The sequence below is a fragment of the Corvus cornix genome, chromosome 28, assembly GCF_000738735.6.
Source record: "Corvus cornix cornix isolate S_Up_H32 chromosome 28, ASM73873v5, whole genome shotgun sequence".
Classification (NCBI taxonomy): Eukaryota; Metazoa; Chordata; class Aves; order Passeriformes; family Corvidae; genus Corvus; species Corvus cornix.
In genome coordinates this window covers 2,865,841-2,879,794 of record NC_046356.1, presented here as the reverse complement: position 1 = coordinate 2,879,794, position 13,954 = coordinate 2,865,841, and the positions used below count along the sequence as shown (strand labels likewise).

The following is a 13,954-nucleotide window of genomic DNA, read 5'->3' as shown; positions in this document are numbered from 1 at the left end:
TCCTGGCCCCAGGGCCCTGCTCTGGGCACAAAAATCTCACACCTTTGCTCTCTCCTGCTGCAAAGGGCAGGAAAAAACCAAACAAACCTAGAAAGCCTGCTTGGAGAAGCATGAGACACACAAACAGCAGGGCCTCTGAGGGCTCCTCAAGGCTGGGGCTGATCCTTGAGCCCACAGGCACAAGACCTGAGGAACTGTGGAGGGGGGTAAGGTGAGACTGTCCCACACAGGCGTGTGCCCCAGGGCCCCACACTCCTCCAGGCTCTGCAGAGCCGGGAACACCCCTCCCTCCCCTCCATGAAGGCTTTTACACCCGTCCAGCTGCATCTCCTCAGCAATTAAGAGGGCAGCCAGAGCTGGCACCAAACCGAGACACAGCATCATGTTCTGCAGCCAGAGGATCAGGGGGCCTGGAGGGAAGAGACCAGAGTCCAGAGGTGGAAAAAAGAGAGAGGAATCATCTTTATTTGTGAAGTGTTAACAGATGGAACAGTTCAATGCTACCCAGCAGTAAAGGTGTTAAGACTCCCCCCTGAGCAATTGTCTGTTCACAGGCCCCTCACGTCACGCACACACCGCAATGGCTCAAGCACAAGCACGCGCTGTTAAAACCTTAAAACCACCCCCAGCCCCGGCTCAGCCTGCCCCTCCCCACTGCAGAGACATGAACAACCCATGGAATAAGTTACAGCAATCATTTATCCAGCGTCCAGCTCCTGGGCTGCTTGTTTTGGAGTAACCAAGAACAGCTCGGCAGGAGCTGATTGGGAATCTCTCTGACAGGGACATGCCAGGAACGTGCCCTTTGCCAGGGAAAGGTGCAGCCTTGCTCCTGGTGACGCACTGGGAAAGACATAGAACCCTCTTCCTGAGCCCTCTGGTCAGATCAGGTCGTCTCCCAACAGCCACCAAAGCAGCGCCTCCCTCACCCCCACAAGCAGGTGGGACACAGCTGCACTCCCACCCCCCCCTCCCCACTCTGTACCAACATGAAATAACCTAGGACAGAGACAGCCAGAGATCTAGACTACCAGGAACAAAGGATTTACATTTACAGGTAGAAAAACCCTCCCACGACTCTTTAAAAAAAAAAAAAAAAAGAAAAAAAAAAAGTGTATTTTATACTCTACAACTTAAGTTTCTTTAGAAAGTGAAGTAACTGAATCGCAAGGACGCACTAGAATATTCCATGGTGCTATTTTACCAAAAAATTAGAAGAAAACAAAATTGTCCAGACGAGTTCTTCATCTACACATCACCTGGCAGGAGAGAAAGAAAAAACAGTTAGATAAACCCTGTTGCACCAGTACTGGGCTAGAAGGGGCTGGTGGAGCCCATGGTGGGCCAGAAGAGCCTCTGGTTTCTCCCAGAGACCCTCAGCAGACTCAGACACTGCAGCTCTTGCTCCAGGCTCTGCCCTGGCACTCACCCGGCCCTGCTCTTAGTTCGCGTTTCTCTGGCGGACGTTCTTGTCCTTGTGGTTTGTGGCATTGCTCTTCCTGGGAAGGGAGAAGGGGTCTGAGGGAAGGGAGAGCAGAAAGTTCCCCCACCACCACCCCTCACCCATTAATGTCATTCTGGTCCAAGCAGAGGGTGCAGATCAGATCCCAGAGCAGTGTCAGGCACCGGTGCCACCCCAGGTGCCACCCCCAGGTATGTGTGGTTCACACATGGGGACATTAAATGAACCATGGGGGGACATCTCCCTGCCCAGCACACTGAGTATTATCCCACACCAGCCAGCTTTTATCTTCGGAGCAGATTCCCTGGCTGGATGGGATCTGCCAGTACAAATCTGGCAAAAAAGGAAGAGGCAAGGTACTCACAGTGGTGCAGAGCCTCCATCATCATCTTCACATTCAGGAGAGCACAGAAAGAAAAAACAAAATACAGTCAGGGAAGAGGACATGCAAAGTGACCTCTGCCTCCCCTTAAAGCAGTGGGAACTGCATTCCAGGCAGCCATTCCACCACCACTTAAAAGTGGGGAGGGTAGAGCTCCTCTGGTGAGATTGGCTGCCCTGATCCATCCCCTGTGCTCGTCCCCACAGCACCAGGACTTGGGATGGCTCCCAGATCCCAGCATACTCACAGCAGAAAAAGGGGAAGCCAAACAGGATGTTTCAGGAATGGGGCTTTAAGCAGCAGCAGCAGGAAGCCCTTCTCCCTCCCCACATGTTGTGATATCAAAACAAACACTGCACACCACGCTCTGAGCAGCACAGCTAAGGAAACACCTCTGCCAACACGTGCCAAGCCCTGCGGCCTTTCACCAGCTCCCTGAGATCTCCCACCTCCCAGCAGGAGGCTCCCAGTTGTCTCCTTGGCTCCCCATCACCTCTTCTCCAGCCCTGGATGCCCTGGAGTCCCACGCTCCGGGCACTGGGGCTGCCCTGGGCACCAGGATCTGCTCACAGCTGGTGAGAGGACGGAGGCAGACACATGGCTGGAACTACCTTCTACTTACCATGTGAGGTGGCACCCAGCAGCAGAGAAAGGAAGAGTGGATAGGTAACACCAGCAAGGATATCACCCCAAAGACAGGCCAGACTGTTCCCACCCCATGTCAGGTGACAGGAGTGTCCAGTGCACAGAAAGTACTGGGGGGAACTGGGTCAGACAGGCCTCACTGTCACCTTTCAGGAGGGGCAAAGCTACAGAGACTTTGGGGCAGAGAGAACCACTTTATCCCAAGGAAGTGTAAAGCCGTGTGTGTTTACCAAAGGGGTGTGATGCTGTATCCTCATCCAGGAGCACTTGGGAACTTGAGCTCCTCTGGCCAAGGAGCATCAGGACATTTCAGCACATTCACCTGTCTGTCAAAGCATCTGCTACAGCTCTGGCAGGTCAGCACCCCACAGACCTGGACTGGACCGATGCCATCACAAACCAGATCACACCACAGTGTTTTTGCTGGAAGATGCAGCTACAACATCCTTAAGACAGCACCTGCCTTCCAGCCAGGTGTGTCAGAGGGCAAAACATCTGCCTGTGAAACTGCCTGGAGTGGAATTCAGAGCCCTGAAGTCAGGGGAGGGATCTGATCTTTAGCCCCTCTGCTGCACCTCTCCTGAGCCTGCTCCCTCGCAGGGGGCCAGGGGCCCTGCAGGATCCTGGGCAGGAAGGATACAGAGCATTCACACTGCATTGTTAACGGGATCAGATAAAGGAGGCCGTGAGCTGACACAATGCAGATCCTCACTGATAAGGAAAGGGAGGAGCTGGTGCTTCCAGAACAGATTAAACATAGTACCGGGTCTTTGAGATCCAGGATATGTGGATCTGATGACCCAAAACATCCTGAACTGAACATAAGTTAAGCTAAGCCTGGTCTTACAGAGCCATTGACACAGTCCCTCCCAGTTCTGCAGCACCACAAAAGCTCTGGCACTTATTTACAAACCACCTCGTCCAGTGTGGGAGCTGCCAAAGCAAATCCAGCCCCACAGACACTCATGGGCAGCGCTTGAGCAAAGAGCAGAGGAACTGGTGAGGCAAAGGGTCAGGCTGACCTGCACAGAATCCTCTCTTGCTCCAGATCTCACTGCAGGACTGTGAAACAGCACAATTACAGGCAGCTTCACGGCTGAAGTGGCATGGTACAGACTGGCTTCTCAAGTACCCTCAAACCACCCCTCCTCTGAGAAAGGGACCTCAGAACTCCCTACAAGCCCATCCTGCCTGCACCCTGCAAGTTACTTGATCTCCTCGGAAAGATTCAAACCCAGGTGCCTCTTACCATCAGGAACCTCATCTGGCTTCCTCCTCTTCTCATAGATGAAGATGATGGTGACAAGAACGAGGACTTCTGCCACAATGCCCAGGAAGGGCCAGAGCGCTGCCAGGCGGCTGCGGACGCGCAGGTTCACCGTGGCATCCCCGGTGCCAAACGAGTTGGTGCCATTGCAGAAATAGTCGCCTGTGTCCTGCTCAATATCCAGTTTAAGGATGCGTAGCTCTGTCTTGTTGCCACTGGATTTGATGATGTATCGCCCAGAGGCGTTCTCGAGGAGCTGGAGGGAGGAGGAAGAAGAGGGGTCTCAGGGTAGTGCTGACTGACCACCACAGAAATCCTCCGTGCTGGGAGAGCTGAGCTTTGCAACAATTCCGGTGGCACAGGAGCTGGGCAGTGAGGTAGGCAGGAGGGCAGAAGGAGCAAACCACAGCACTCACCCCGTGGCCACTTTTGTGCCAGGACCAAGTGGTGACAGCAGGGAAAGAGGGATTCTTGCAGACCAGCACACCTGTGTCCCCCTCATTCCCATGCTCGGACTTCTTGTAGGCCACCACCTGAGGGGCAACTAGGCAAGACGAAAAAAAAAAATTCGGACATCTCGTTAGAGAAATCACATAGATTTGTGGTTCCTGCAGCCCACCTCACCAAAATCAGCTACCCCAAAACCTCAGTCAGGCTGCTCCTCTCACTAGTTTGGCATTTTCAGAGAGGAAAGTGCATCAAGCTGCTTCAGGAAAGGCTCTAACAGATTTGTCCAGTGGGTATTATCTCTGTCCATTATTCCTGTGGGAACATGCCCACAGAAGGCTGGTTTAATGCGGGATCTCAGGGCTGACCCTGCAGACGCTGGAATGGCCTGATAAGGGCACTGCCTCTCAGAGAGCAAAGCCCTGAAGCCAGATGAGGGCTGGGAGCAGCGTTTTGAGCAGCTGAAAAGACACCCCAGCAAAGTGGTCAGGAGATCACCGCTTCCCCACGCCCCTCCTCAGACCCCAGGAGCAAACAGATAAAATTACCCGAAATATTCACTTGTCCTCTTATCTGCGGGTTTGCTTCATAGACACACTCGTAGATGCCGGAGTGCTCCTCCCTCTTCCCATTGATTCTACAAAAATGGGATTCAGGTAAGCATCCAGCACAACTTATCCACAGACACAGACCTCCAGACCCACGGAATCACATACCCACAAGCATCAGCAACCTCCTGCATAGTAAATGTCCCCCATTCCAGCAGAGTATTTGTGCTGCACCGTGCACCTACAGCAACCCAGCTTTCCTCTCCTCACACACTGAGGGCGGCAGAAGAGGGTTCCATGTGCACCACACGTGACACGGGTCTGTCAAGCCAGTGATCACTGTTCCAGCCCAGTGAAACACAGGGCAAAGCAGTGCCAAAGATCACCCACGCTGGGCTGCTCTGGATTGATCCCCACATCGGGAAAAACTCTCACATTCTCCTTCCTGTAAAGCTGCTGCAATGAGATTTAGTGGATTATGCAGCCCTGCAACAAACATCCCATTCTGCTGCTCAGTAATACCCACTCGAGGGAAGGGGCCCACAGAGTTTGTCCCATGGCTGCACTGGGACAAGGGGCTGTTTGTTAGTTCTGCCGTGCACGGCGCTTCCCACTTCCAAAAACCACTCAGCTGAGGAATTGAGGTCACGCGAGGGAGGCTGGGTTATAAATACTTTAATCCTTGTTCAGCTCCCTGTTGCTATGGGGAGACAGGCACGTCGGCACTGCCATACAAAGGGACACGATGCCTCCACAGCTGCTGGGTCAGTGCCAGCCAGGCCTGACTGTAATCAGAAAGGAAAGCTCACTGCACTGCCACAATAAGGCCGGTATTCCCGCACCCAGCACGGACCACGGCCCACCACAGCTCCCCAGCTCCTTCTGGGAGAACGGCTGGACTCTGGGAAAGGACATAAAGCCCCAAGGAGAGACAACATGCACTGGAGCCTCTCACTCCATACACAGGGAGTGGGGAGCTGGTGGCCTGCCCAGAGCAGGGTTCCTTCAAAACTCTGGGGGAACAGCTCTGGAACACTGAATAACCAGAGTCCAGCTGAAGACCTCCTTAAAATCAGGAAATCTCTTTCTAAGATGATATTTGTGGTACAAAACTGCCCCTTCCTCCCCTTTTTTGCTCCCCTCCTCCCCATAAAGGAGAGTGTTGGGCCTTATCAAAACTCTGTTTAACTCATTTTATGCTCCACAGTCCCAAAGCCCCATCCCATCAGCAGGGCTGTGAGAACTCAGCCCTGGCTCCAGCTGACAGCAAACACCAGCTGCTTTCTGGGAAAAAACCCTGCCCGTGCTCAGGTTCTGACATTGCCCTGCCCGTTGCTCAGGTTCTGACACTCACGTGTAGCTGGTGAAAGCACTCGTGCCCTCATCCTGCAGCAGGACCTTCTCCTCGTGCATCCACTTGTGGCCCATGATGGCGAGCTGTGGTGTAGACACATTACAGCTGAGGGTCAGCTTGCCAGAACTCTCAGAGACTTGAGTAGCAATTTCTGGACCTGCATTCATAAAGAATTGGATTTAAGTTAACCCGGGGTATGGCAGAGCCAACGTAGTGCCCAAGAACCTGCAATGCAAACCCCACGGCTCCTTGTCTCTATTCCCAGCTTCCACTTACCTTCACAGAGCTCCCTACCAGACCTGACTGTGCCAGCACCAGAGTCCCCAGCGCCAGGTGACCAGGCCTGAGTGGACCTGGGATGGCCACGCTGGCCCTGCAGCTGCTCCCCCCACGAGCAGGATCGCTGCCGTGTCCTGCATCACTCGGAGCCTCCGCTGTCCCTACCCCGGGTGCAGCCCCAGCAGAGCCCAGTGCTCAATAAGCAATGGAAAAGGTCACTCTGAAGGGCAGAGCACGGCTCTCTGCTGCTGTGAGCCGCCACAGAGCTCCTGTGTCAACACCTCCCAGCACCTGAGTGGCTTCAGACACCTCCAGGTAGCACAGAGGGCAGCCAGGACCCTCTGTTGTGAGGGAGAGCAGACAAGATCATGTGGCAGCAATACGTGCGTCACCTGAGGCAGCTCAAAGGGTTTAGTTAGAATGACTCCAGGGAGAACACAGAGCCATGACTCCGAGAGGTCCTGGGCCTCGATGTGCCAGGCAGCAGTAAATTATGCAGCCTAAGATGACTCAGGCATTTCTACTTGTAGGAGGCTGTCCGAGAAGGCAGCTGCACCATTACACAGCCCCAGGTGCCACTACAGTCCCTACCCTTCCACCCCATCTCCATCCCTCGGAAGGAACAGTTTTTGCCAGGGCTGACAGGCATTTTCCTTTTCCTCCTATCCAAATTCCACTGGAAGAAGGGTTCTGCTGGAGTCCCGTACTCCCTAGCAGATTCCTGCTGAAAAGGCAGCTCTCCTAACTCCAGGATTCATGGGAAGACCTCAGCAGGACTTTAATCTCCCTCCCAGGTTTCTATCACCGAAAGCAGCCGGGGCGCTCCGGCGTTTGCCCGCTCGCTCTGCGAGAGGGAACCCGGCCACGTCCACGGGACAAGCAACAACATCACACTCAAGTGTCACGCAGACACGGCCATTTCAAAAATGGTTGCAATCTCAGACCTCAAAGCAAGATTTGTTTCCCCAACAGTCTGGGTTCACCAGCACGGAAGCGAGCTCAAAGCAGGGCTGCTGGAAGGAGCGGGAGCTGTACGAGCCGCAGGGAGGGGCCGCTGGTCAGTGGTGGTTAGGGCAGAGTCGACCACAGAATCGAGGCTCAATTCTGCAGCCAGCACCAGGGCTTGGAGGCGCTCGGGAATAAGCGGCAGGTTCCAGGTTCTTTGGCTCCGGAAAAAGGCGCGGGATTGCCGGAGGGCGAATTGGTTGGGAAGCCACAACCCTTTTTGAGCAGGGCCATTTCGGGTCAAGTCACAGGTGGTGGGGAGATTGACAGAGGGTGGGAGTCTCTCAGTTCTACAGCTGGGGTGGGAAGGTGGGGGGAGCTTTCGGGAGCCACAGGACACAGGTGCAGGGGTGAGCATGGCGGGAGACTCAAGACACCAGTGTCCGAGCAAGTGCCAAGGCCTCGGCGTGGCCACTCACGTTCGATGACAAAAACGTTCGCCTGGGAACGGATCCACTTGACTTTGGGGCTCTTCGACAAGTGGTTGCGGTCGGGGTCGTTGCTAGCCCGGCACTCATACATGCCCGAGTCGTCGCTCGTGAGGTTTGCGATGGAGATGGTGCTGGTAGAGTGCAGGTTGTAGGTGGCGTTGATTTTGACACGGTCCTGCCGTGCGCCATCCCAGAGCTGAGCATAGGTCTCATTGGGGTCGTTGCCCTCAAACCACCACTGGATCTCAGGGATGGGATTGCCAATCGCCTCGCAGTACAACTCCACGCTGTCCTGAGTCAGTCTCTTTTGAGACAGCGGTGACTTTATAAAACCAGCTATGAGTTGAAGAGGTATTAGTGCAAAGTGTTAGTGCAAAGCAAGAATTCACCTTCCACAAGCAAAAATAACCCTTGGTGACTGAGAAGAGGCTGCACACTGTCTCTCCAAATCAGTGCACTCTTTCCTTCCTCCCTCCCCTCCACACTCTGAACTCTGCCTGGCTCAGACAGGGCTGCTCGCTTGCATTTCCTGTGGCTCCGCTGCAAAACCAGCGCAGACAAAACCAGCACTTGGTGTGCGCCACTATCCAAACTGGACACCCCTGGCATCGCCCACCTGCTCTGAGGGACAGCCCAAGGGCTGCAACGCTCCCTGACCCCTGTCCAGCCCCCAGTGCTTGCAGTTCAGGATGGAAAGACCAGATCTGTGTTTCAAGAGCTTACACAGCCTGCATATTCCCCAGCCTGTGCTCTGGCAAGGTGCTGCACAGATCACCTCACCATGGAAGGCTGGGGACAGCGAGGCAGCAGGACCCTGACTGAGCCCCTTCCCAGCCAGTTTGATTAAGACAACCCCAATGGGAAAAGGGCTTCACTGTGCCCCTGTGGCCCCAGGAGGAACGTGTCCATTCCCCCTCGCTGCACAGCCCCGGGCTGCCTGACTGTAATTCAGAGCTGGCTGGGGCCCAGGCCCCCCCTCGCTGCGCTGTGGCACAGCCACACGTACCGGCCCCTCGCCTGCTCACACCCTTGTTCCATCCCTCAGCTCCCCAAGGTGCCCAGCAGGAACTCCTGAGCACAACCCCAATGGTAAGAACTTTTCTAGGGGAGGAGGAAAGTCTTGCAGTCCGCAAGATGTCACGAGCCAGGCGAGGAAATGTGTAAATTTGTTGTCATACAAACAGTGAAATCTGACTTTTCATCTCGGGCAAGACCAGCCTGCAGAGCTGAACTGGCAACAAACAGACCAGAGGCGCAGGCAGCAGCTGCAGGCTGGAATTTGGGTATTTTTCACTCTGCCTTGCAGCCAGAGGCCGGAGGGTTCAGTGCTGGAATCAGCCAGTCCAAAGGTCAGTCCGTGAGCTGCAGGGAGTGAAGCTGCCAAACGCCTTTGGGCTCCAGGGCAGGCATGGGGCAGTGGCCACAGCTCCAGGAGCCCTTCCCAGGGCAGGCAGGAAGGGAGGCTCAGCAGTTCCACTTTGGGAAAAGCCATCAGGCACAGGTTGAGGTCACTACGTGACTCACCCCCAGTCACCCCCAGCCACATTTCAGAAGAAGGAGTTCAGCTTGAGACATATCCTTCCTGTGCTAACAGGCAGCTCACACCCTAAGAATCTTCCAGGAATTAATTTGCTCAGTTAAAAGCACTTTGTGATTATATGCAACCCTCCACGGATGCACCGTGATGTACAGGCACAGAGGAGGTGGGCTTAGGAGAGTTTTTTGGGGGGTTTTGAATGCCTGAAGATGTTTTAACAAGAAATCCTAAGGCTGCTTTTTGTGAGAGTAGGAACAAATCAGTGTCACAAACCCAAGTTTGCTCAAACACAAGGAAGACACAAGTTAGCCTGTAAGCTAAGCTTGACTCCTAAAGAAGTCAATTCCACATTTTTCAAAGGAAAAACTAGCTTTACCTACTGAAGCTTTGAAAGTCTTGAAGAATAAGCGTGCCTGAAAGAGAAAGGACCCTCATCTGTGACCAAGGCACTCTCAGAAGGCAGACACTAATTTTAACCAAGTGGGAGGTTCAGGGGTACCCAGAGATGTTATGGGATGGGGGTATCAGCTGGCTTCCACTCCCAGAACCACTGACCTGCGTGCCAGAAGGTGTTTTTCACACCACAGGCCTGTGATCAAACACTCCCAACCCTGACAAGCCCTGGAACAGCCCACAGCACTTGTACGAGCCCGTCCGCTCCAGCTGCGGCCCGAGTTAAAGCGGGAGCTGCTAAAGATCAAGGGTTTTACAGCTACAAGGTGATTACTGTACGCTGACAAAATAAGCTGTGCAAGGTTATTTGCTCCGAGTTAGAGGGTACCTCATGTAGTTCAGACAGGTTAAAAGGCTCCAGCAAGCAGCAGCAACAGCGAGTACCATTTGCATTCCCATGGGATTAATGTCCTCCCTGTCCCCACCAGAAAGCCAGGAGCAGGCAATCCCAGTCGTGGGCTCTCTGGGCTGGGGAAGGCGCCTGTCGAGCCCAAGGCACAGGAGCGTGGCGAGCACCAACCCACTGGGATCGATCAGGGCTGCTGCCACATTTTCCAAAGGGTGACGGGCTGCAAGTGGGACTCGGTTCCCAAAGCCCAGACGCTCCTCAGAGAGCTGAGCCGGATGCTTCCCCAGGCACAGCGCGGTATCTGAGCCAGCGGGACAGCAGGGAAGGCAGAGAGACCAGATAACATTCTCCAGAGTCACCTTCAAACTAAAAACAACCTCTCTCCCCCGCAGAGGGAGGAGTCCTCGGGGTGTTAACAGCAGTGGGACGTGCTTGGGGTGGCCGAGCTCGGCCAGAGCCCCACTGTCCCATAGAGTACCTGTTCCTGCCTGGCCTTTGTTTCTCAGCTTGGGGAGGGGATAGTTGAAGATTTAACACTTTTTACCATTTAAAATAGCTGCAAAATCTGCCCTTAAGCTTCACACAGCCAGGTCAAAGTCAGAGTCCCTCCCCCTGAGGGCACAGAGTCCAGGCACATAGCGACCTATGCTCCAACCCACTGGTCCTTGGAGTGAGCTGCTACCCCAGTCTGCTCCATAAATCCAAACCTAAACAGTGCTGAGAGGCCAAGCCCCACTTTTCAGCCCCCACTCTGTTCCCTCGAGGCACCAGCACAGCTCCACATCAAGCTCAGGCATGGCCAGGCAGGACATGGGCATTACACAACTGATGGGCCAGCTCGTCCTTCCAGGGCTTTTCAGATCCAGGATAGGAACTGCCTCCTCCATGTCCCACTGGTGCCAGTCCCCATGCAGGAGGGTGCTGGGAGGAAACCCTCAGAGCCACAGAAGGAGCGGGATGCAGCCAACCTGGGCAGCTCCAAGTGGTAAGTGCGAGGTTTAGGAGGAGGCTCTGCCCCGCAGAATTAAAATGTAATTCTGTAGCAAGAAACTATCAGAGCAGACACTTCCAGGATCCTCCCACTCTTTCACCTTCATTCTTAGAGTTTGGTTCTACTATGCTGAATTAAGCACAAACAGGCTACAAATTGTTTAGTACCCAACATGCTGAACAGCCAGGACCAGCTGCTTGCCACTGGCGACCAAACCGAGCCTCTTCCATTTGCACCTCGTGCACGAGGGGCTGATCCAGAGGCTGCGGAGTCCTGCGGGGACAACACGGCCGGGTTTGCCATAAGCTCCTCCGAAACCGGAGAAGGGGAAACGCGGAGCCCCAGCACAGAGCAGACCCCGCTCACCCCTGCGGGAAGCGCTTTAAGCGCCCACCCGGGGGCTTCCGGAGCCGCCGCCCCGCACCGGACCCGCTCCCGCCCCGGGGATCATCGTCAACATCTTTAGGGTTTAAAGCCCGGGGACCCGGTGCTGCTCCTCAGCCGTGGAAACCGGAGAAGCGGCTGCGGGGGAATAAACTCCTCGGTTTTCCTAAGGAGAAAACAACCCAGCGCGGCTCAAAGCACCGGCGAACCCCGTCCCCCCCTCCGGTTAAAGAGATCGGTGAGCACGCGGTGCGCCGGGGCATCATCCGTCCGAGCCCCGGGACTGCCCGGCAGCAGCGCCGAGCCTGGCCCGGCCCGGCCATCCCCCGATAGCCCCGGGGCGCCTCCGTTCCCCCGGCCCCGGCCCCGCCCGCCGCGGACGTGCCCCGCCGCAGGCGCCCGCGCCGCCGCTCCTCCCCCCACGCTTGCCGCTCCTGGACCCGGCCCGGAGCCCACCCACGGGGCCGGGATCCTGCCAAGGCCACTCGGAGCCCCCGCAGGACACCCCTCCGTCCGACCCTCCCGAAGCCCCCAGTGGACCCCCACGAACCCCCCGCCGCCCCGGGCCGCCTGAACGGAGCCCCCCCAGCCCGGAGCCCCCCCAGCCCCGTCCGTACTTGTCCCCACGGCGCCGGCGGCCATCGAGCACAAGACGAGCAGCGCCAGGACCGCGCGCGTTCCCGCCGCGCCCGCCGCCATCTCCGCACGCGCCCCCGCCGCGCCGCGCGCGCGCTATAACCGCGACCGGGACACCGGGGGAGGCGGGGCCAGATAGGGCCCCGCCCCCTCGCCCCTCCGGTCAGCCAATCGCACGGCGCAGCGCCCATCAGACCACGCCCATTGGGCCCGGCGCGGCCAATCAGAGAGAAGATCACACGGAGCGCTTTCGCCTCTCTCCGGGCCCCGCGGGCAGAGCCGGTTCGGGCCGGTCCCGCCGTGGCCACGCCCACCGGCCGGGGCAGCCAATGGGGACGCGCGTTGGGGGCGGGGCTGGGGGTCCCGGGGCTGGCTCCGGTCCTGCCGCTGCCCCGGGCGGGTCCGAGACTGCGGAGGGGGAGTGGAGCGGGCCTGCACGTGTCCGGCCCTGGCGAGCCGGGGCACACACGCACCGGGGGGGAGCACCGGAACCCACGCGCCCCCCAGGCCATGTGGCCGCTCGGGGCGCAGCGTGGGCACAGTCACGGGGGAGCCAGTGGGCGCTCGGGCAGGCGGGTCCCCAGGCAGGGCCAGGAGCCGGCACGGCTGTGCCAGAGGCACGCGGAGGTTCCCGGAGGCTCCCGGGGGCACACGGGGTGAGTCAGGGCCACCTACGGGTCCCCCGCACAGCGGGATGTGTGGGAAGGAAACCGGGCAGCGCTTCCTCAGCGCAGGGAGTCCGGCAGAGACAATGGCTCCTGCGGACACCGCGGGGCCGGTGCCAGGACAAACCTGCCGACCCACGCACCGGGACCTGGCCGGCTGCACTGTCCAGCAGCCCCCTCCGGCCCTCGGCACAGCGCCTACAGCCCGTGGTCAGGGCTGCCCCGAGGTGCAGGGAACGCACCTGGCCCCGGGCTCTCAGCTGGACCGTGGAGTCCGTGGGGCCAGGGGGTGCTGGGCCTCAAGTCCCAGCTCCAGCCCATCTGGAACTGCCTGATAACCCCAAGGGGCCGGGCAGGCAATAACCAACAAGGCGGCTGGGGCAAAGAGGCCTCTGCAGGACAGCAGCTCTGTGTCCGACTCTTCTGCATCCCAGCAGCGAGCTCTTGACTGAGTCAGCCATGGGAGCACAGAGGAGCACTCACGGCCGGGGGTGCTGGGCAGGGGGGCAGGAAAAGCCAAAACAATGGGGCCATAGGCGCCAGTCCCCACCAAGCTCTCCACGGGGATTTGCCAGCTCCTCCCAGAGCATTTCTTCCCCATGCCCCGCCCACCCCATCCACTGGCCCTGTTTCCCCTGCCCTGGGGGGGATTTGCAATGTGGCTCCTGTGGTGCAGAAATTCGGCGGAGTATGGTGCCCATGGCACCCGCAGGCTGAGGAACTGGTCCTGATCTGGGCGGCCTCCAGCATCCAGCACTGGGGAGGAAACTGCCCACAAAGAGCCAGCAAAGGCAGAGGGCACATGAGCACGGCGATTCGTGCCCATAGGGGTGGGGGGAGGCTGCTGGGGGTGCACAGAGCCCCCCAGGAAAGGAAAGAGGGGTCGGCTGTGAGCAAGCAGCGGGGGCTGCTGCTGCTGCTGTATGCCGGCCAGGTGACCTTGGAAGCCGTTTGCCAGGCCTGAATAAAGCGACAATAATCCTATTCACCTTTTAGCCTCATTTCCTAAGGCAACAAAGCACATGCCCTCGCCACGTGCAGTCGCAGGTGTCACTCAAGCCCTGATCCCATTTGCACGACAGCAGCCGAGGGAAGTTTTGCTCATTACCCCTCTGACGA

The 13,954-nt window shown here is 57.3% G+C and overlaps 1 protein-coding gene across 3 annotated transcripts; it reads right to left on the bottom strand.

Moving 5' to 3' along the window:
- Positions 1 to 438: 438 nt before the first annotated feature.
- On the bottom strand, positions 439 to 12,263 carry BSG (basigin (Ok blood group)). 3 transcript variants are annotated; one of them, XM_039566212.1, is made up of 9 exons: positions 12,152 to 12,251; positions 7,809 to 8,156; positions 6,106 to 6,262; positions 4,752 to 4,840; positions 4,173 to 4,300; positions 3,739 to 4,012; positions 1,827 to 1,839; positions 1,430 to 1,499; positions 439 to 1,259 (listed from the first exon to the last, which is right to left on the bottom strand). In XM_039566212.1, exons 1-8 carry the CDS (start codon positions 12,231 to 12,233, stop codon positions 1,442 to 1,444), a joined length of 1,149 nt encoding a protein of 382 aa, XP_039422146.1. In that variant the 5' UTR covers positions 12,234 to 12,251; the 3' UTR covers positions 439 to 1,259; positions 1,430 to 1,441. The 3 variants fall into 3 exon arrangements, with proteins under 3 accessions (XP_039422146.1, XP_039422145.1, XP_039422147.1); XM_039566211.1 differs by having other exon boundaries at positions 1,827 to 1,851; positions 12,152 to 12,250; XM_039566213.1 differs by lacking the exon at positions 7,809 to 8,156 and having other exon boundaries at positions 1,827 to 1,851; positions 12,152 to 12,263.
- Between the last annotated feature and the right edge of the window lie 1,691 nt (positions 12,264 to 13,954).